The 19,277-nt window shown below is 44.2% G+C and overlaps 1 protein-coding gene across 1 annotated transcript in view; it reads right to left on the bottom strand.

The window, feature by feature from the left end:
• The window catches only part of LOC126235663 (uncharacterized), a 156,312-nt gene that overhangs the window by 125,008 nt on the left and 12,027 nt on the right, over positions 1-19,277 (bottom strand). Inside the window, exon 2 of the mRNA XM_049944388.1 lies at positions 1,501-1,735. Within this exon, the coding sequence (XP_049800345.1) occupies positions 1,501-1,710 (210 nt within the window). The 5' untranslated portion in view covers positions 1,711-1,735. The remainder of the gene's footprint in view (positions 1-1,500; positions 1,736-19,277) is intronic.

Below are 19,277 nucleotides of genomic sequence, written 5' to 3' on the forward strand. Positions count from 1 at the left end.
ACTGACGCGATGGCTTCTAGGATACAGGCAGTGTTTGGACACGTGGTGAACGCTGGTGCAGTTTTTAAGATCCGTTTCGTTACTCTTACTTTACCCTTCCACAAAGGGGGTGTTGGACTCACACACGTCAAGCACAGATCGTTGGCGCTGTACTTTCGCTCAATGTGGCCACTCTGGCTTTCACCAATAGACAATCTTCCTAGCATCCTGATAGCGGAGGTGGCTCCACACATGCTGTGCCCACCTGTGCCTGTTGGACATTTATCCCCCTCGCTGTCACATATTAGGACATTTCTCGTGGAGCACAGCCTTGTGTTGGGAGTTTTACCGGAGATACGGAATCCGGCAGCAAAGATTTATTATAGTGTCCTCCAACGCTGGAATCCTGCTAACGACATTGCAAGACGCCACGCCATGGTCGACTAGACGCGGGTTTGGCGAGCCACCCACGCTCCCTTCCTGTCCACTTTATTTCGTGAGATATTTGGCCCGGTCACTATCAATGGACCACCCTGTATATACCACATGTTTCAGTGACAAGGATCCTGATCATCTGTGTTCTTGTTCGTGGGTTACGCATTAGCGAAACGATGTCCGAATTGCACGAATCCTTTTTGCGATGAATATTTGGGGAACGAGTGATAACACGGACCCCACAAGCATCATGTATGTTTTTATTTTCGAGAGGCTATTTCTTCTAACATACTGCACTTTACTCTCAACCTCTGGATTTATTCCATTTTTCAATGTGAGCACTAACAGCGAAACAGAATTGCTGCGGTACTGTTACGAAGACAAATCTTATAATCGCCATAGCGAATGAGCCCTGACACAGTGTCCGTCAAGCCCACAAGCAGACACTGGCTGTTGAATTTGATTTTTGCACGACTACGCAAATTCAAAAGAAATTCAACTTTAGTATACAATTCCCATTTCAAAAATTTATGAGTAAGGGAGAAACTACTCATTTATCGCATCTAGTTTCTTTGAAACTGGTACGGACAAATGATTGGCTGCTTCTTGCACCCAGACCTGATCCAAGCCTCTCATAGTTGGTGAAATTCCTTTCAGAGTGAGAAATCCCCAGCGCCGATCCTCTCTATCGAAAATACAACACTTAATAGGAAGAAAGAGGGTTTGTGTTAAAGTCCTTCGTCGTTGTCTTTTGATGCTTTATTCACGTTGCAGACGACTCGTGAGCGGTGCAGATGGGACTACTAATGAGTGTTTTAGTGTGGCCAGGTTCGCAATAAATCAAAAGAAGCAACGACAGAGAGCTATAGCGCTACGTACTATTGTCTTTGCTCAGTATTGCGTTAGCATTGGCTCCCTTAGTGGAATAATCATCTGGCGTAAATATAGCAGTGAAATACTACAAAGGTGTGATGAACACGACACATTTAATACTTATAATTAGTGACATCTCGTGACAGTATTACAGATGAAGTGTCGTACATCCGTTAGCGCTCCCTCCAACAAGATGCTGATGGAAGTACTCACAAAGAAGTACGGTGGCACGTACACCTCGTACAGACTGCTGCTGATACCGACGACGGAGGGAACACTCCTGACGCGCAGGTTCCTGTTGGTAGTACCCTCCACTGCCGACAGATACCAGCACACGAAGAAGAGCAGCACGGCGGCCGTTGCATTGTGGTGCCGCATTGTGGCGAGGGCCTGAACTCGATTGCGGCGCCGTTCTGGATTCATCGCTACGTAAATCCGCCAGCACCGTCTGAAACAGGAACGCCGTATTACGTGACCATTACTTCAAATTACATGAAAGGCGCGAGGAGAAAATGCAGTTCTCTTCCAGACTGAGGAACGTGCTTTACATTTTGAAGTGGGCTATTATTTCTCATTTCCGTTTTATGAAAGGAGGTTGGAACACACAGAACGAGTTCAACTCCAGCATATCTCAACCGTTAAAATAACATAACGCATGCTTCATCCGCAAATGCCTCAAGCGCTCGAGGACCTTCGTTTAATCCGCAAATAAATGGAGATACTAAACATAAGTCGCTTGTGTAATTAATGCGATTTTTTTTTTCAGTATGTTTCGTTTTAGCTAAGGAGACCGCATGGCACTAAGGTATAGGACGTTAGAACAGTATGACACGAAAACATTTCTGTAATCGTAAGACACTACTGTACCTAAGGCAGTGCTCACTTGTTGTACCAACACTGAAGACGCAACTGCGCTACTGGTCACTCTCAAGTGAGTGTATCCTCTCATAAGATCTCCGCGGTTCGTTCTTGGAATGTGTGTTACCGAAACAAATGAAGGTATGCAAACGAGCAAGTATTTTACAGTGTAGTTTAGATGCGTTACTCTGTGTTCTGTAACGTTAGAGGGGTACATACAGACTTTTAAAGGTTTCTGCAGTCGAATGTCATTAAAGACCTAAAGATGAGTAGTAGCGTTATAGCGTTTGATACCGTTTGCTGTGACATCTTTCGGGAAAAGAGGAAGAAGTTAAAAGCGTAAAACGACTTGCACCGTCACATTCATTGCCTCGTAAACACCTCAGCACACAGTTTGGGCTGTAGTAGCGTCTTCAGGCTGTACTTCAAAGTGGCTCTGAGCACTGTGGGACTTAACAACATCTGAGGTCATCAGTCCCCTAGACTTAGAACAACTTAAACCTAATTAACCTAAGGACATCACACAAATCCATGCCCGAGGCAGGATTCGAACCTGCGACCGTAGCAATCGCACGGTTCCGGACTGAAGCACCTAGAACCGCTTGGCCACAGCGGCCGGCCAGCCTATACTCACTGGATTTTTTTCTCAATATGTTTGCGAACATTAACAAGCATTATAACACTGTATTCTGCTTTACAATGGCTCTTGCATTCTGTCAAAAGATAATCATTGTATTTAAAAAATTGTTACAAATATGTTAAAAATTCAGTCTCTTTCCTCATCTTCATCCATATGTGTTTTTGTGCGCTTACAGCAGCATCAGCGAATTTATTTTCATGTTACTATTATATGGGACAAGGAAATACATACAGATTATATTATGGACATCGAATTAACTGATATGAACTTTAGGTTAGTACTGTGACAGCAAAACATATTGCTCATGTTACCATCCGCCATGATAGTTGGAGATGACAAACTCTAAATACACTCCTGGAAATGGAAAAAAGAACACATTGACACCGGTGTGTCAGACCCACCATACTTGCTCCGGACACTGCGAGAGGGCTGTACAAGCAATGATCACACGCACGGCACAGCGGACACTCCAGGAACCCCGTTGTTGGCCGTCGAATGGCGCTAGCTGCGCAGCATTTGTGCACCGCCGCCGTCAGTGTCAGTCAGTTTGCCGTGGCATACGGAGCTCCATCGCAGTCTTTAACACTGGTAGCATGCCGCGACAGCGTGGACGTGAACCGTATGTGCAGTTGACGGACTTTGAGCGAGGGCGTATAGTGGGCATGCGGGAGGCCGGGTGGACGTACCGCCGAATTGCTCAACACGTGGGGCGTGAGGTCTCCACAGTACATCGATGTTGTCGCCAGTGGTCGGCGGAAGCTGCACGTGCCCGTCGACCTGGGACCGGACCGCAGCGACGCACGGATGCACGCCAAGACCGTAGGATCCTACGCAGTGCCGTAGGGGACCGCATCGCCACTTCCCAGCAAATTAGGGACACTGTTGCTCCTGGGGTATCGGCGAGGACCATTCGCAACCGTCTCCATGAAGCTGGGCTACGGTCCCGCACACCGTTAGGCCGTCTTCCGCTCACGCCCCAACATCGTGCAGCCCGCCTCCAGTGGTGTCGCGACAGGCGTGAATGGAGGGACGAATGGAGACGTGTCGTCTTCAGCGATGAGAGTCGCTTCTGCCTTGGTGCCAATGATGGTCGTATGCGTGTTTGGCGCCGTGCAGGTGAGCGCCACAATCAGGACTGCATACGACTGAGGCACACAGGGCCAACACCCGGCATCATGGTGTGGGGAGCGATCTCCTACACTGGCCGTACACCACTGGTGATCGTCGAGGGGACACTGAATAGTGCACGGTACATCCAAACCGTCATCGAACCCATCGTTCTACCATTCCTAGACCGGCAAGGGAACTTGCTGTTCCAACAGGACAATGCACGTCCGCATGTATCCCGTGCCACCCAACGTGCTCTAGAAGGTGTAAGTCAACTACCCTGGCCAGCAAGATCTCCGGATCTGTCCCCCATTGAGCATGTTTGGGACTGGATGAAGCGTCGTCTCACGCGGTCTGCACGTCCAGCACGAACGCTGGTCCAATTGAGGCGCCAGGTGGAAATGGCATGGCAAGCCGTTCCACAGGACTACATCCAGCATCTCTACGATCGTCTCCATGGGAGAATAGCAGCCTGCATTGCTGCGAAAGGTGGGTATACACTGTACTAGTGCCGACATTGTACATGCTCTGTTGCCTGTGTCTATGTGCCTGTGGTTCTGTCAGTGTGATCATGTGATGTATCTGACCCCAGGAATGTGTCAATTAAGTTTCCCCTTCCTGGGACAATGAATTCACGGTGTTCTTATTTCAATTTCCAGGAGTGTAGATATAGACATTAACGAGAACAACCAAGCATGCACTACAAACTGTCGATACAGTTGATGACCTTAACTTCAGCCGTACACTTTTTTTCGTCTATTATGACTTTCACAGTAAAATAAAAAGAAATCTACTTATGATTGCTTTTGACCTAATAGTACCACAGTAAGAATCGTTAAGAATAAGATGGAGAAGGTTTCTTCTTTTCTCAAGGCATTTAAGGAATTAAGTTAACAAGAGCGCAAATGGTGGGCTCTTTTTCAGATGCATAAACACCTCTGCAGTCTTTCGATAGACGAAGAAGTGATCACTCATCATCATCAGCAGCAGCAGCATCCGTTCATTACACCTCCATGTTGGACATGCATATTTTCTAATGTCGTGTACCCACTTTCCATTGCGTCGTCTCCAGGTCTCTTCTTATCTGTTAGAAACAAGCAAAGTTCTTCGGCCAGACAACCGTCCATTCGCCGGGATACATGTCCCGCCGATCTTAGCTTCATTTTCACTACAATCTAAATTACCTCTTCCGCTTTCACCTAACACCTGATCCATTTGTATGTCTCTCCTTGCGCTTTTAATTGCTCGCCAAGCAACTGTCTGGTTCAAATGGCTCTGAGCACTATGGGACTCAACATCTATGGTTATCGGTCCCCTAGAACTTAGAACTACTTAAACCTAACTAACCTAAGGACACCACACAACACCCAGACATCACGAGGCAGAGAAAATCCCTGACCCCGCCGGGAATCGAACCCGGGAACCCGGGCGCGGGAAGAGAGAACGCTACCGCACGACCACGACCTGCGGACAGCAACCGTCTGGTTTTGAATCGTTTTTCCATTAGAAGTCCAGGTTTTCCTGCCATAAATCATAAGTATTGGTACGAACATCTGTAAACGTTCCGTTTTAGACACATAGGAAACATAGTTTTGAAAACTGTTTCATAAAGGCCTGGCCAGACAGAATCCGGCCTGCCGCTGCGACGGACGGCGCAGCGGTGGGCCGCGCCCGTCAGCGGCCAGGGACGCCACACAGGCGACGGGCGGCCGGCCGGCCGCAGCGACTCTTGATGCGTCAGCTGTGTTACACTGTGGAAGGGGCCGAACCCCATTATTAAGCTTGCATGCGTAGCGCGATTGTCTTGGCCTTAGACGATTTGGAATTCTCACGCGGGACGCGTTATCTTTGTGCGAGTTTATTTATTTATTTTAATTGCAGAAATGAGTAGCTCGCATTAGCGATACGAAATGGCACCAAGAAGAGGAGATGTTGGGTGCACTACATTAATAGCAAGAGAGAAAGCTTACGAGAATACCATCGTCTGTGTATTGATCTAAGAGTCTGACGAAGATAGGTTCTTCAAATATTTTCGTATGTCACGAGAATGTTTCGAGGAAATGCATCGCCTGATAAAAAGGTAGCACCGAGAAGTGCACAACGAACTGGAGAAAGCCAATTGATACAAGGCACAGGTTAACCATTTGTTTGAGGTACGTTTTACCGTTTGTAGCCTCTTTGTGCTTCAAACAGAAGTCATATAAATTATTCCATTTCAGTTTTGCTGTATCATATGAAAGGTTCGGCGGAAGAAAGTTCTATCTCACAACGTAGTTACGAGTGGAGTGATAAATTTATTTGCAGTGTTCACGAATACAGCAAACGATAGTAACATCTAGTTCCGTATGTCCCGCTAGAGAGACCTTTCTACTTAATAGATTGTTTTGTTTCATTGTATTCATACCGTTGTCATTGAATTTAAACAAACATATCTTTGGTCGTTAACTTATCCATTCGTTCTATCGGCATAACAGATTTTAATCTTTTCCAGATACTTGACTACAGGCGACAGTCGCCAGACCATAGCTTTTTCTTTTCGGTTAGGACGTTCAACAGTCTCAGATATTGTGAAATAAGTGTGCCTGGCAATATGGACTGTTCTACAGCCCAAGTATTTATTTACATACTCCTACAACAGAGATGTGGAAGAAATCTGAAGAAGGATTTCTAGAACTTTGGGGGTTTCCGGACTGCCTTGGAAGCATAGACGGAAAGCCTATCAGGTTAAAATGCCCGAAGGATAGTGGATCCCAGTTCTTCTGTTACAAACAGTTCTTTTAGCTAGTTCTCCTGGCGATCGTTGATCCATACTACGGAGTTTACAGTAGTTGATATTGGAAGTTATGGACGTCACAGTGACAACACTATTTCTGAGAATTCAGCTTTCTATCAAGAGTATATCGAGGGCAAAAGTATTCTACCTCCAAATCAGGATCGCGTGTATCATACAAAAAGTTCTATTCTCTCACCTCCTCTGTAAGTCTTTGTGTGTCCATGATGCGTGCACTACGAGCTGCAAGACAAAAACCGCCTCACGCCGCTGCTTCCAGTGTGACAACAGAGCAGTTGAATGCGGCACCAGGGGCAAGCAGCCGCTCCGGCTTGCGGCGAATCTGTAATCTGTGACAACCTGGCGGCGGCCGGTGCGGCACGCCGCATGCCGGTGCGGCAGAGCCGCACCCTGTGTGACCGCCGCCATACGGTAACGAGCGATTCAACAGTGCGGCCTGCCGGCTGCGGTTCAAGGCCACAGGCCGGACGGCCAGGCCGCATTCTGTCTGGCCAGGCCTTTATCAAGTATACCCCAGGTAATTTTCCTTCTTCTGTTTATTTCTTTCTCTGCTTGCCCAGTCGTCTTCAACTTAAGTAAATAAAAAAAAATAATAAATGATTCTATTATGTTCCTGAAATTTGTACAAAATTATTTTCAATGAAAATACCAATTGTGTGTACATATTTGTTTCACAATAAATTGTTATAAATTTTTTGAAAATTTTATTTTTTTACACATGTTTGTGCTGATACCAGTATCGTGAATGTTTATAGCCAGTAGGCGACTTTGATATAATAAATTTATATATGAATATATGTGACTTTGCCAATGGTCTTGCCGTAGTGGCAACAGCGGTACCCGTCAGAACACCGAAGTTAAGCGCTTTCAGGCTTGGCTAGCACTCGGATGGGTAGCCGTCTCGGTCTGCCGAGCGCTGTTCGCAAGTGTGGTGTGAACAGCCGTTGAGATCACCTAAGGAGCTACGTGAATAAGAAGTAACGGCTCTGGTCACGAAAAGTGACAACAGTGGGGAGAGCGGTGTGCTGACCACATGCTCCTGCACAACCATAGCCAGTGACGTCTAACGGCTGAGAATGACACGACGGGCTGTTGGTAAATTTGGACCTTCTGAAGTCTTCTCGGATAGAGATATGTTACTTTAATATTACCACACCTGATGTTTAAAAGTAGCTTATTGCACACGTAAGTGACTATTATATATTGCTTTGTTGTTTGTCCCTCTTCACCAATGTTCTTGGCTCCCTCCCACATTCCTCGTGGCCCTCTCTTCCATAAGTCCTATATGTATGGCACAATACTGTCTTATATATTTTTTTTTATTTACAACCTGTTTCGGTCACTGACCATCCTCACCACAGAAAAAATTTTACGATGACAACATGACAAGACATAGACTGTATGTCTTGAAGTGTGAAGAACAACATGGTCATACTTCAAGACATGTCGTCATGTGATGTTGATGCTACAAAATTTTGCTACGGTGAGGATGCTCAATGACCAAAACCAGTTTCAAACAAATAATTTTATGAGACAGCATTGTGTCACGCATTTCTTCAAGTATATATTTATGCTGTTAATGGTCGTCCTGAAAAAATGTGTTACATCATACTCATCCTTCAGTTCCCTAATTATTTCGCAAACTGCAAATGTTTCATTGTACTATACACCCTTGTGTAACGCCTGGGACTTACTTATCTGATTAAAGTCCACTGTTTTTTGACGACTTGCTGATTCTATCATGGAGATTTGTATACTATTGTGATGTGTCTGATGGTTTATTCTTTCTAATGTCATGTCTGTTTCCTTCCGTTTTAAGCAGCAAAATTGCAGCACTGTTCCTCTCACGGGCAATATTTTTCTGTGTAGACGTTCTGTACATAATTTTGCAATTTCGAAGCATATTACTTCTCCTCTAGTTCTGATGATATTTACTCAAGCCCAACTATCACCAGCTGTCGTGAATTAAGGCATATTGACTTCCCACCCAGTAAGAGGAGCGTCCCGACGTTTGCTTGTCGTGTGGTCACTCAGGGGATGTGTCAAGTGTGAGTCATCAGCTGGAGCATTGAGTCAGTCTGTGGAGATCCAAAGGGGAAGAATACGATAAGTGAGCAACAGAAATGAGAGTATATGCACAGAGCTGCGAGTTCCCTTGGCCAGTAGTGGGACCACCTGGTGCAGAGTCCAGTCTAAAATAGCAGCTAGCAACAGCAACTTGTTACCAACATGAGTCATCGGTTCCTGATCCGAGTGGGCAGACAATGCCGGGCGCGCGGGATTAGCCGAGCGGTCTGGGGGCTGCTGTCATGGACTGTGCGGCTAGTCCCGGCGGAGGTTCGAGTCCTCCCTCGGGCATGGGTGTGTGTGTTTGTCCTGAGGATAATTTAGGTTAAGTAGTGTGTAAGCTTAGGGACTGGTGACCTTAGCAGTTAAGTATCATAAGATTTCACACACATTTGAACATGGCGCTTTGGCTCCAGTAAGACTATACGGGCTGTGCAGAAGTTAGTTGTAGCTGTGGAGTGTACTCCTGAACGGCAGGCACTAGCAGAGTGTCATGACAGTGGAGATCGACAAGAACATTGGTTTTTATTGGTTTTGCAGTCACCTGTGGTCTGACTATGACTCACCTTTAGGCGATTCTAGGAGCTGTATGTTTCAGGTTTTTCCTGTTTACTATTGACTTAATGACGGCGCTGTTGCATAAATTACACTACTGGCCATTAAAATTGCTACACCAAGAAGAAATGAAGATGATAACGGGTATTCATTGAACAAATATATTATACTAGAACTGGCATGTGATTACATTTTCACGCAACTTAGTTCCATAGATCCTGAGAAATCAGTACCCAGAACCAACACCTCTGGCCGTAATAACGGCCTTGAAACGCATGGGCATTGAGACAAACAGAGCTTGGATGGCGTGTACAGGTACAACTGCCCACGCAGCTTCAACACGATACCAGTTCATCAGGAGTAGTGACTGGCATATTGTGACGAGCCAGTTGCTCGGCCACCACTGACCAGACGTTTTCAATTGGTGAGAGCTCTGGAGAATGTGCTGGCCAGGGCAGCAGTCGAACACTTTCTGTATCCAGAAAGGCCCGTACAGGACCTGCAACATGCGGTAGTGCATTATCCTGATGAAATGTAGGGTTTCGCAGGGATCTAATGAAGGGTAGAGCCGCGGGTCATAACAAATCTGAAATGTAACGTCCACTGTTCAAAGTTCCGTCAATGCGAACAAGAGGTGGCCGAGAGGTGTAACCAATGGCACCCCATACCATCACGCAGGGTGATACGCCACTATGGCGATGACGAATTCACGCTTCCAATGTGCGTTCACCGCGATGTCGCCAAACACGGATGCGATCATCATGGTGCTGTACACCATGTACACCATCGCAGGCGCTCCTGTCTGTGATGCAGCGTCAAGAGTAACCGCAGCCATGGTCTCCGAGCTGATAGTCCATGCTGTTGCAAACGTCGTCGAACTGTTCGTGCAGATGGTTGTTGTCTTGCAAATGTCCCCATCTGTTGACTCAGGGATCGAGACGTGGCTGCACGATCCGTTACAGCCATGCGGATAAGATGCTTGTCATCTCGAGCGCTAGTGATACGAGGTCGTTGGGATCCAGCACGGCGTTCCTATTACCCTCCTGAACCCACCGATTCCATATTCTGCTAACAGTCATTGGATCTCGACCAACGCAAGCAGCAATGTCGCGATACGATAAACCGCAGTCGCGATAGGCTACAATCCGACCTTTACCAAAGTCGGAAACGTGATGGAACGCATTTCTCCTCCTCACACGAGGCATCACAACAACGTTTCACCAGGCAACGACGGTCAACTGCTGTTTGTGTATGAGAAATCGGTTGGAAACTTTCCTCATGTCAGCACGTTGTAGGTGTCACCACCAGCGCCAACCTTGTGTGAATGCTCTGAAAAGCTAATCATTTGCATATCACAGCATCTTCTTCCTGTCGGTTAAATTTCGTGTCTGTAGAACGTCATCTTAGTGGTATAGCAATTTTAATGGCCAGTAGTGTATCTTAGTGACATCAGTGTCATGGGCTCCACATGAGAGTAAAATGTAAGAAATCTGTGGGCAGTTTTCTGACTCTGTCTGGAGAACAACTTTCGCTACAGACTGGAAAATTTAGCTTCTTTTCCACAAAGATGAATTTTTGAGATTTAGCAAAGATGGGCTAATCCCTACAGACGAAGAATCCAAAGCAATCATTAATATGCCTGCGCCCAAGAGACTGAAGGAGCTCTAGTTCTTTTTGGACATGAAAGCGCCGGACTATCGTGACCCAGCAGCGTTTTCCTGACAGGTTTGGCATTTGGGGCCAGTCCTTCAGCCGGCTGCAGCTGCTGAGTAGTGCGCCGGTGGGACTAGCCCATGCAATTTGAACCACGACACTCCTTCCCCCACTCACCAGTGGACGAGTTCTCTCCTCCACCGATGTCACCAGGCCAACTGTTGCCGCAGCTCTGCAATCTTCCACATCTCCATTTAGTTTCAATGAATTTAAGTCAGTGTGTATATTCATCCCTGCCACTGGGTAATCCTTGTTCCATCTCCGAATGGTGTAATTTCCACATACCATATGAGAGAACTTTCAGTATTTCGAAATAATAGGACAAAATATTAATAGCAGTGAAAATTAGTGTCAGGTCTGGAGGTCTGTGCTGACTGTATAATGGTTACGGTGAATGCAGCCCATAAAACAAGGTTTGAATCTCAGTTTGGGGTGAATGTTCATTTGTCTCAGCATGTTTTCCCACTATCGTCTTTTAGTGATATTTATTGTCGCTGATCAGTTTCTGTAACTCTTTGTAGGGATCTTTTAGTTATTCATTAGAATACAAGCACTCTGATCAGTATGAACGATTTCGTTGGAATTATCTTTTATTTCTTTTTCAAACAAATCATTCTACTTTGCCCAATATCCACATAGTGTCTTTCTCTGTAATGAAAATTATACTGATTTAAGGTGTAGTTGTCATTTGTTTTTCTGACCACTTTTAACGACCATCATTTGATGCTGTTTAGCTTTTCTTCCAACTTCACTAAGCTTGCTTTAGATCTTAGAGTTATGGGATTTGTCTTTAAATAATTGTGATACACTCGGTTGGGTTTATGTCACTATAATTTTGCCACACCTATCAATATTAATACGAAAACATATTGATTGACACTTTGTGTACTGGATCTATCACATTTATAGTGCTTTGATTTGAGTTCTTCGATCATTTGTGTAATGTTAGGAGCATCCACATTACAATGAGACATCAGCCAAGTCATACTTTGTGATGAAAAGAGCAAGTACATATGGCCAACAGAATAAAAGTGGAATTTAAATATATACTACAACTACAGTTCCGAAATGTGAAGTTGTTACCACAATTTGTGTATAATTAATTAAATACATCTCTTTTGATACTTTAGTATGTAGTATAACAACTGCTTATTAATGTTTCTGACCCTTCACATGCCATTTTTTTTTTACTTTTTACTTGCACAAGGTTTTATTTTTTGTATGCTCTAACCTGACTGCAAAAGGAAGAGTTAGTGAAAGAATATGCAAAATGCAGTACCTTCCTCTTGAGCACTGAATCCCATAGTCTTTATGTTAAAGTGTGTCTGGATCTGTCTTCTGCAGTTGAACTGTTGGTTCCCAGAGCATGTCAATAATGTCCTGTTTTACCTACATCATGGTAGCAAATCTCATGGTGGCAAATCTTTACTGACTGCATCACTCCTTTCATGGTGACATCACTGTAAAAACTCGTTGCAATATCTTTCCTGGGAAGATGATTAAATAAAGGAAGAGACCACAGTAAGACTGTTATTATTAGTTGTCAATTATTACTGCTCTCTTTGCTTTTCTGAACCAACTGTTAAGAGACAGAAGAAGTGCTGGTTGTACAGTCTTGATCAACAGTGTTGGGAACTTTATCAAGTACTGAAATAACTTTAGTACTTGTTTCAGTATTTTACTTGTAATATTTGCTTCTTTCTTCCACCCTCGACATCCTATCCCAAATGTTAATTTTATCAGTTCTTCTCACACAGTCGCAAGACATCCATATCCTCTTCTGTCCTCTGACTGCTACTATCCGACTCACAGTAACGTGACATCCTGTTGACCGAGTGCCTCTGTCTACTTTCCACACTGTAATCACGAGAAGAGCACGTAAAGGTTGACAGCAACAAAACATGAGCCCTTCATGTTATCAACAGAGGAGAAGAATACTCCCCTTGACAGTTCCTTTTCTTTGCAGTACTTTTATAATCAACCAGCTGCATCAAAGAGGCACGGAGTTCAGATGCATGTTCAGATATTTATCTGTATAAAGAATTTTAATGATCTGTCCATTAATAAAAGTATGAAGTAACATCTGCGGTGTCCGAGGCTGCAGCCGCTTTCCAGATGCATGCGTCATAATATTTTAACATCCATTTCAGCTCACCGCAAGTCCTGTGCTGCGGTATAAGAACACAAAAACTAGGGATTTTGTCACGGTACATACATTCACTAATGGTGTAACAAAGACCCTCAGCTATTGTGGAAAACTGTGTTAAGAGCAAAACAAGTTGTCTTTACAAGAACTCTGAAGTACATCATGGTTTAGGCTTGGGGACAATGTTATATCACCATCTTGCTAATTGTGTAAGATAAAAAATTTATTTAATTAATACATCTGCACAAAGAGCGTAAAATTAAACATCCATGTACATAAACCTAATGTGGGAAAACTTGAGTATACATCATTATGGAATGTATTTTCCTACAAGGTTGCGTATTACGTGTATACAAATCTAGCGAACGCGCTCCTCGCATGCAACTTTTCACACGCCACTGCTCTCCAGCGTCATGCAATCGCATGCGCACCCTTAATTTAACCCTATTGTTTGCTACTATAATGCAAATGAAATTATGTATCTTGTACATTTCCGCGACCACGTGTAATGATACTTATGAGTCCTACGTTACACAGCGTAGAACGCTACATAACGTCACTTAAATTATAAACAAGAAGTATTTTTTTCCTTGGAGATTGCAAAGTAAATCACTCATAGAATCTGATTGCTGATATAATTAAGAAATTTTAGGTAACTTCTTTATAACTTCCTTCTTCCGTTTATTTCTTCTTTTCATAGCTCCACTGAGGTAATCTCTCTGTCTTCCGCTCATTTCTTTCACAATTAAATTTATTATCGAACAAATAATCACTAGATTTAGCATATAGATTATTCTCATTCAACTGAAAACGAGAAATCCCGTAATCGCTGTTGTCTGCTGACGTGCGCCGCGGGAAATCTGAGACGTTCAGTGTTGCCAACATCTGGACGTCCGGTTAATTAAGCGTTTACAGTACGACCTAAGAGCTAAGCGTTCACCTTGAGTGGGATTGTGAAAAACATTTTACGAAGTTTTGTTAACAAATTTCCGGACCCCACTAGCCCGGGGGCCCTGTATCATTGATACGACTGATACGGCGGTAGCTACGCCCCTGATAATGGTACCAAGTGCATCAAGGCGTTGTTTTGCCTTCTTTGATTACTTTAATTATTATTTTTTTAGTTATAGCGCATTTTATGATGTGTTAGAGCTTTATTTCCGGATTTGAATTAAGTGTTCTCAGTTCGTTTTTTTTAGGATGGTCTTAATTGGCTGTTTTACTTATTCCAAAGACAAATACTCTTCAATCCTTTCTTCAACATTTTCAGTTTTTTAACTATTGTTGCTATGATAATATTATGATATGGTATACTGTTCAGTTCATCTTACAGTGTGTGGCAGAAAGTACTTCCAGTAGCACTATCATTTCTCCCTTTGTTTTTCTATTCTAAACATGAGTATGATACTACTTATATTTTCCACTTTATTTTTCTACTATCGAAGGGAAGCATTTGCATGAGGTCGAATTTTCTGAGTTCACCTTATGATCATTCCGTGAGATATATGTGGAGGGAGGAAGTAAATTGTTTGATTATTTGTGGAAGATAATGTCTTGGATGCATTACAGTAAACCCCTCCACGATACGCAACTCCTGGACAAGAAGAGAATAGAAGCTTTCGAAATGTGGTGCTACAGAAGAATGTTGAAGATTAGGTGGGGCCGGCTGCGGTGGCCGTGCGGTTCTAGGAGCTGCGGTCCGGAACCGCGGGACTGCTACGGTCGCAGGTTCGAATCCTGCCTCGGGCATGGATGTGTGTGATGTCCTTAGGTTAGTTAGGTTTAAGTAGTTCTAAGTTCTAGGGGACTGATGGCCTAAGATGTTAAGTCCCGTAGTGCTCAGAGCCTTTTGATTAGGTGGGTAGATCACGTAACTAATGAGGAGGTATTGAATAGGATTGGGGAGAAGAGAAGTTTGTGGCACAACCTGACTAGAAGAAGGGATCGGTTGATAGGACATGTCCTGAGGCATCAAGGGATCACAAATTTAGCATTGGAGGGCAGCGTGGAAGGTAAAAATCGTAGAGGGAGACCAAGAGATGAATACACTAAGCAGATTCAGAAGGATGTAGGTTGCAGTAGGTACTGGGAGATGAAGGAGCTTGCACAGCATAAATCAGCATGGAGAGCTGCATCAAACCAGTCTCAGGACTGAAGACCACAACAACAACAACAACAACATCACGTAACTTCTGCCACTGAAGTTGAATGAGCATTTCGGGAGTGCTCTCACGCTTACGAAAAAAATCGATACGAAAGGCACTAACATTCTTTGGATCATCTCTTTCTGCTGTATGAATCGCACCTGGCAATGGTGCAGGTCTCTTCAAGGACGTTACGAAACAAAAAAAATCCGAATGAAATATGGCGTTTCAGTCTTCGATCGCTATACTTTATTTTCAATTACCGGTTTCGGGCTAGCTGCCCATCTTCAGATCATATATTGTAGTTACAGAGTAACTTGTCCGTACAGAACACTTATGACAGCGAACCGAGTGTTCTGTACGGACAAGTTACTCTGTAACTACAATATATGATCTGAAGATGGGTAGCTAGCCCGAAACCGGTAATTGAAAATAAAGTATAGCGATCGAAGATTGAAACGCCATATTTCATTAATGAACGATCGCGGAATTCCCATTGAGACAATTATGTCTAGTTTTGATAAAAAAGATCGAGTTTGTTTGTAAGCATAATGTTTGTTATCTCGCTAAGGTAATTTCAGACTAGTGGTACGAGGCATTTGTGTCTACCGCTGGTAAAGGATGTTTAGAATTTCCCAATCAGTACTAGTGAAATTGAAACTGTCACGAAGTTTTGGTTTACAGAAGAATGTGAATGGTAGTTTTACAGTGGGGTTATTTAGTACTGACTTATCAACAGTTTATGGGAAACCAACAGGGAAAACTATTTAAACTCTCCCTCTCTGTCAGACTTCACTTAAAGTGTATGATATTGCGCAAATCACGATAAACCCGAATGTTGTTCATTAATGGTATTTCACGTATTTGATTCTCTGCAGCAATGTTAGAGCAACAGGCTATACTGGGTACAATGGGTATGAGAAAAGTTTGATAATTTAGTGACGAGAGATAGCACTCCGTCTTCAGGCCACGAGTGGCCTACCGGGACCATACGACCGCCGTGTCATCCTCAGTGGAGGATGCAGACAGGAGGGGTGTGGGGTCAGCACACCGCCCGCCCGGTCGTTATGATGGTATTCTTGACCGAAGCCGCTACTATTCGGTCGAGTAGCTCCTCAATTGGCATCACGAGGCTGAGTGCACCCCGAAAAATGGCAACAGCGCATGGCGGCCTGGATGGTCGCCCATCCAAGCACCGACCACTCCCAACAGCGCTTAACTTCGGTGATCTCACGTTAACCGGTGTATCCACTGCGGCAAGGCCGTTGCCTGACGAGAAATAGAGAGAGAGAATTTTAAACCATTCATAGTTGTTTCACTTGGGACACCGAGAGAGTAGATTTAATGAATAAAACTTCCTCAAACGCCTATATTTTGGTTTTTTATTTTCATACAGGTGTTTCGGAGTGAAATTTCCGTCCTCAAGATCTAAGTGTTTTAATCAGGCTGTTTGTCACGAATTCGGCGATATGTATATGACATAGTTCGAACAACATAGGCTTCTTACGTAATTGACTAACAGTGAAGCAGACTTCCGCAAAGAGCTGGAGTGACAGGTCCACCAGACCATGAAAAAAGTGTAAACCATAATATGCTTTCACTTCGAACTACGTAGAGTATACAAAAAAGTGAAATATAGATAGAAGATGGAGTTTATCTATAACATAATGGATAATGAACGTCTGGAGAACGTCATATCATGTAAGTCTTTCGAGGTAATACTAAGACACGATGTGAAATGGGATGATCACGTAAAATCAGTACTAAGGAAGGTGAATGGTAGACTGATATTAGTTGCAAGAGTTCTGGGCTAATGCAGTGCATCCAGTATTTGGAGACCTTATTAAGTATGACCACAGACAACGAACGACATTAGAGATGTCCATATGACAGGGTAACAAAAGAGCTCGGGATATGAAATGGGGACCACTGGAACAATGACAACGTATTTCTGGCGAACCCTTTTGGGTAAATTTAGGCAACGTGTATATGAAGAAAACTGCGCGACCATTATGCCACCGCCGACTAATAACTCTCGTAGGGATATAAGAAGAAGAGAAGGGAGATAAGGACACGTACAGAGACATAATGATAGACCTCTTCCCTCAGTCAGTACTCGAATGGAGTGGGAAAGAAAATGGGGAATACTGTTACGATGTATTCTCCGCCATGCACTATACATTAGTTTGCGAAGGGTATATGCGTATACGGGTATATGCGTAGATACGAATAAAACATAGAGAAAATAACTGTTTTTTGACAAGCACTTGGGCACACAGCATGAAAGTGAGGAATAGAATACGTCAGTTTAACGTTTCTAACAAGTCGGAATCTATTCAGAGGTTTTCAATGACATTACACGTGTCTGGGCAACGAAATGGACCTGTGCCAACAGATGAAAATTTGTACCGGGCCGGGACTCGCATCTGGCTCTGCCGCTTGATGTGGGCGGGTCGCCTTAACAGCCTCCAATATCCGACCCAAATTCCCAGCCTCTTGCACACTAGTTCAAAATGTCCAAATGTGTGTGAAATCCGATGGGACTTAACTGCTAAGGTCATCAGTCCCTAAGCTTACACACTACTTAACCTAAATTATCCTAAGGGCAAACACCCACGCCCATGCCCGAGGAAGGACTCCAACCTCCGCTGGGACCAGGCGCACAGGCACACTAGTAGCGTAGCGTCACCTATCCATGAAGTGAACCCCTCACTCGCCATTTCCGATTTCCTCAATACATCGGGGCTTGATGTGCACCCACACGAAAAGAATGGGTCTTCGTTCGCCGCACCTTATACGCTTCCAAAAGAATAGACATGTCCAAAAGAACAGACGCCACATAACGGGTATAAATGCAGATATCTCTTTTTGTGACTGAGGACGGTGTACTGAATAGCATTACATCAGTTTTTACGTCATGTGCAGACTAACAATTATAGCTACTACAAGTCGTTTGCTTTTGGGATGGGTACTACCAACAAGCACATGTGCCAAGAGCACACCATTAATGCTTCTTTTCCCCAGGGCAGCAGGTCAGTTATCGAACTGTAGACGCACAGTTGCAAAACGGCTAGTCTATACTGCCATGCGTCGTTCACTTCAAGGCCCAGATGCGGCCATGCAGAAAACATCACGCCGTAAAATTTGTAACTTGTTTGTGTGAAGACTGTTCAGCGCAGAGAAAAAGCAACCTACACATTATGTGTGTACATACAGAGTGACAGTTTTTGAATTACATTAAAAAAAGGTAAATTAGTTACAATCTACGGCGTGCACAAACTTCATTCAACATGTAAACGTTACTGCAGATATTCGTATGTAGGTTATGACTTGTTCGAAATGCCCACCGTCATTGACGATGATGTGGCGCAGACGAGTAGCGAAATTCTGCATGACCCGTTGATGTGTCGGAACATCGATGATCTCCTGAATGGCTGTTTTCAGCTCAGCAATGGTTTTGGAGTTACTGCTGTACATCGTATTTTTAATGCAGCCCCACAAAAAGGAATCACATATGTTCAGATCCGGAGAATATGGCGGCCAATCGAAGCCCGTGCCAGTGGCCTCTGGGTACCTCAGAGCCGTAATGCGCTCCCCAAAGTGCTCCTCCAAGACATCAAACACTTCACCTGCTTCGATGAGGTCGGGCTCCCTCTTGCATGAACCCCATCTTGTCGAAATCAGGGTCAATCTGGATAACGGGGATGAAATCATCTTTCAAAACCTCCACGTACCGTTCGGTAGTCACCGTGCCGTCAAGGAATATCGTACAGATTATTCCGTGTCTGGATGTTGCACACCGCACAGTCAACCGTTGAGAGTGAAGAGACTTCTCGATCGCGAAATGCGGATTCTCTGTCCCCCAAATGTGCCAGTTTTGCTTATTTACGAACCCAACCAAATGAAAGTGGGCTTCGTCGCTAAACCAAACCATCCATGCGCATACTAATTCCCATCATGCCCCGCGGC

The sequence above is a fragment of the Schistocerca nitens genome, chromosome 1 (genome assembly GCF_023898315.1).
Source record: "Schistocerca nitens isolate TAMUIC-IGC-003100 chromosome 1, iqSchNite1.1, whole genome shotgun sequence".
Classification (NCBI taxonomy): Eukaryota; Metazoa; Arthropoda; class Insecta; order Orthoptera; family Acrididae; genus Schistocerca; species Schistocerca nitens.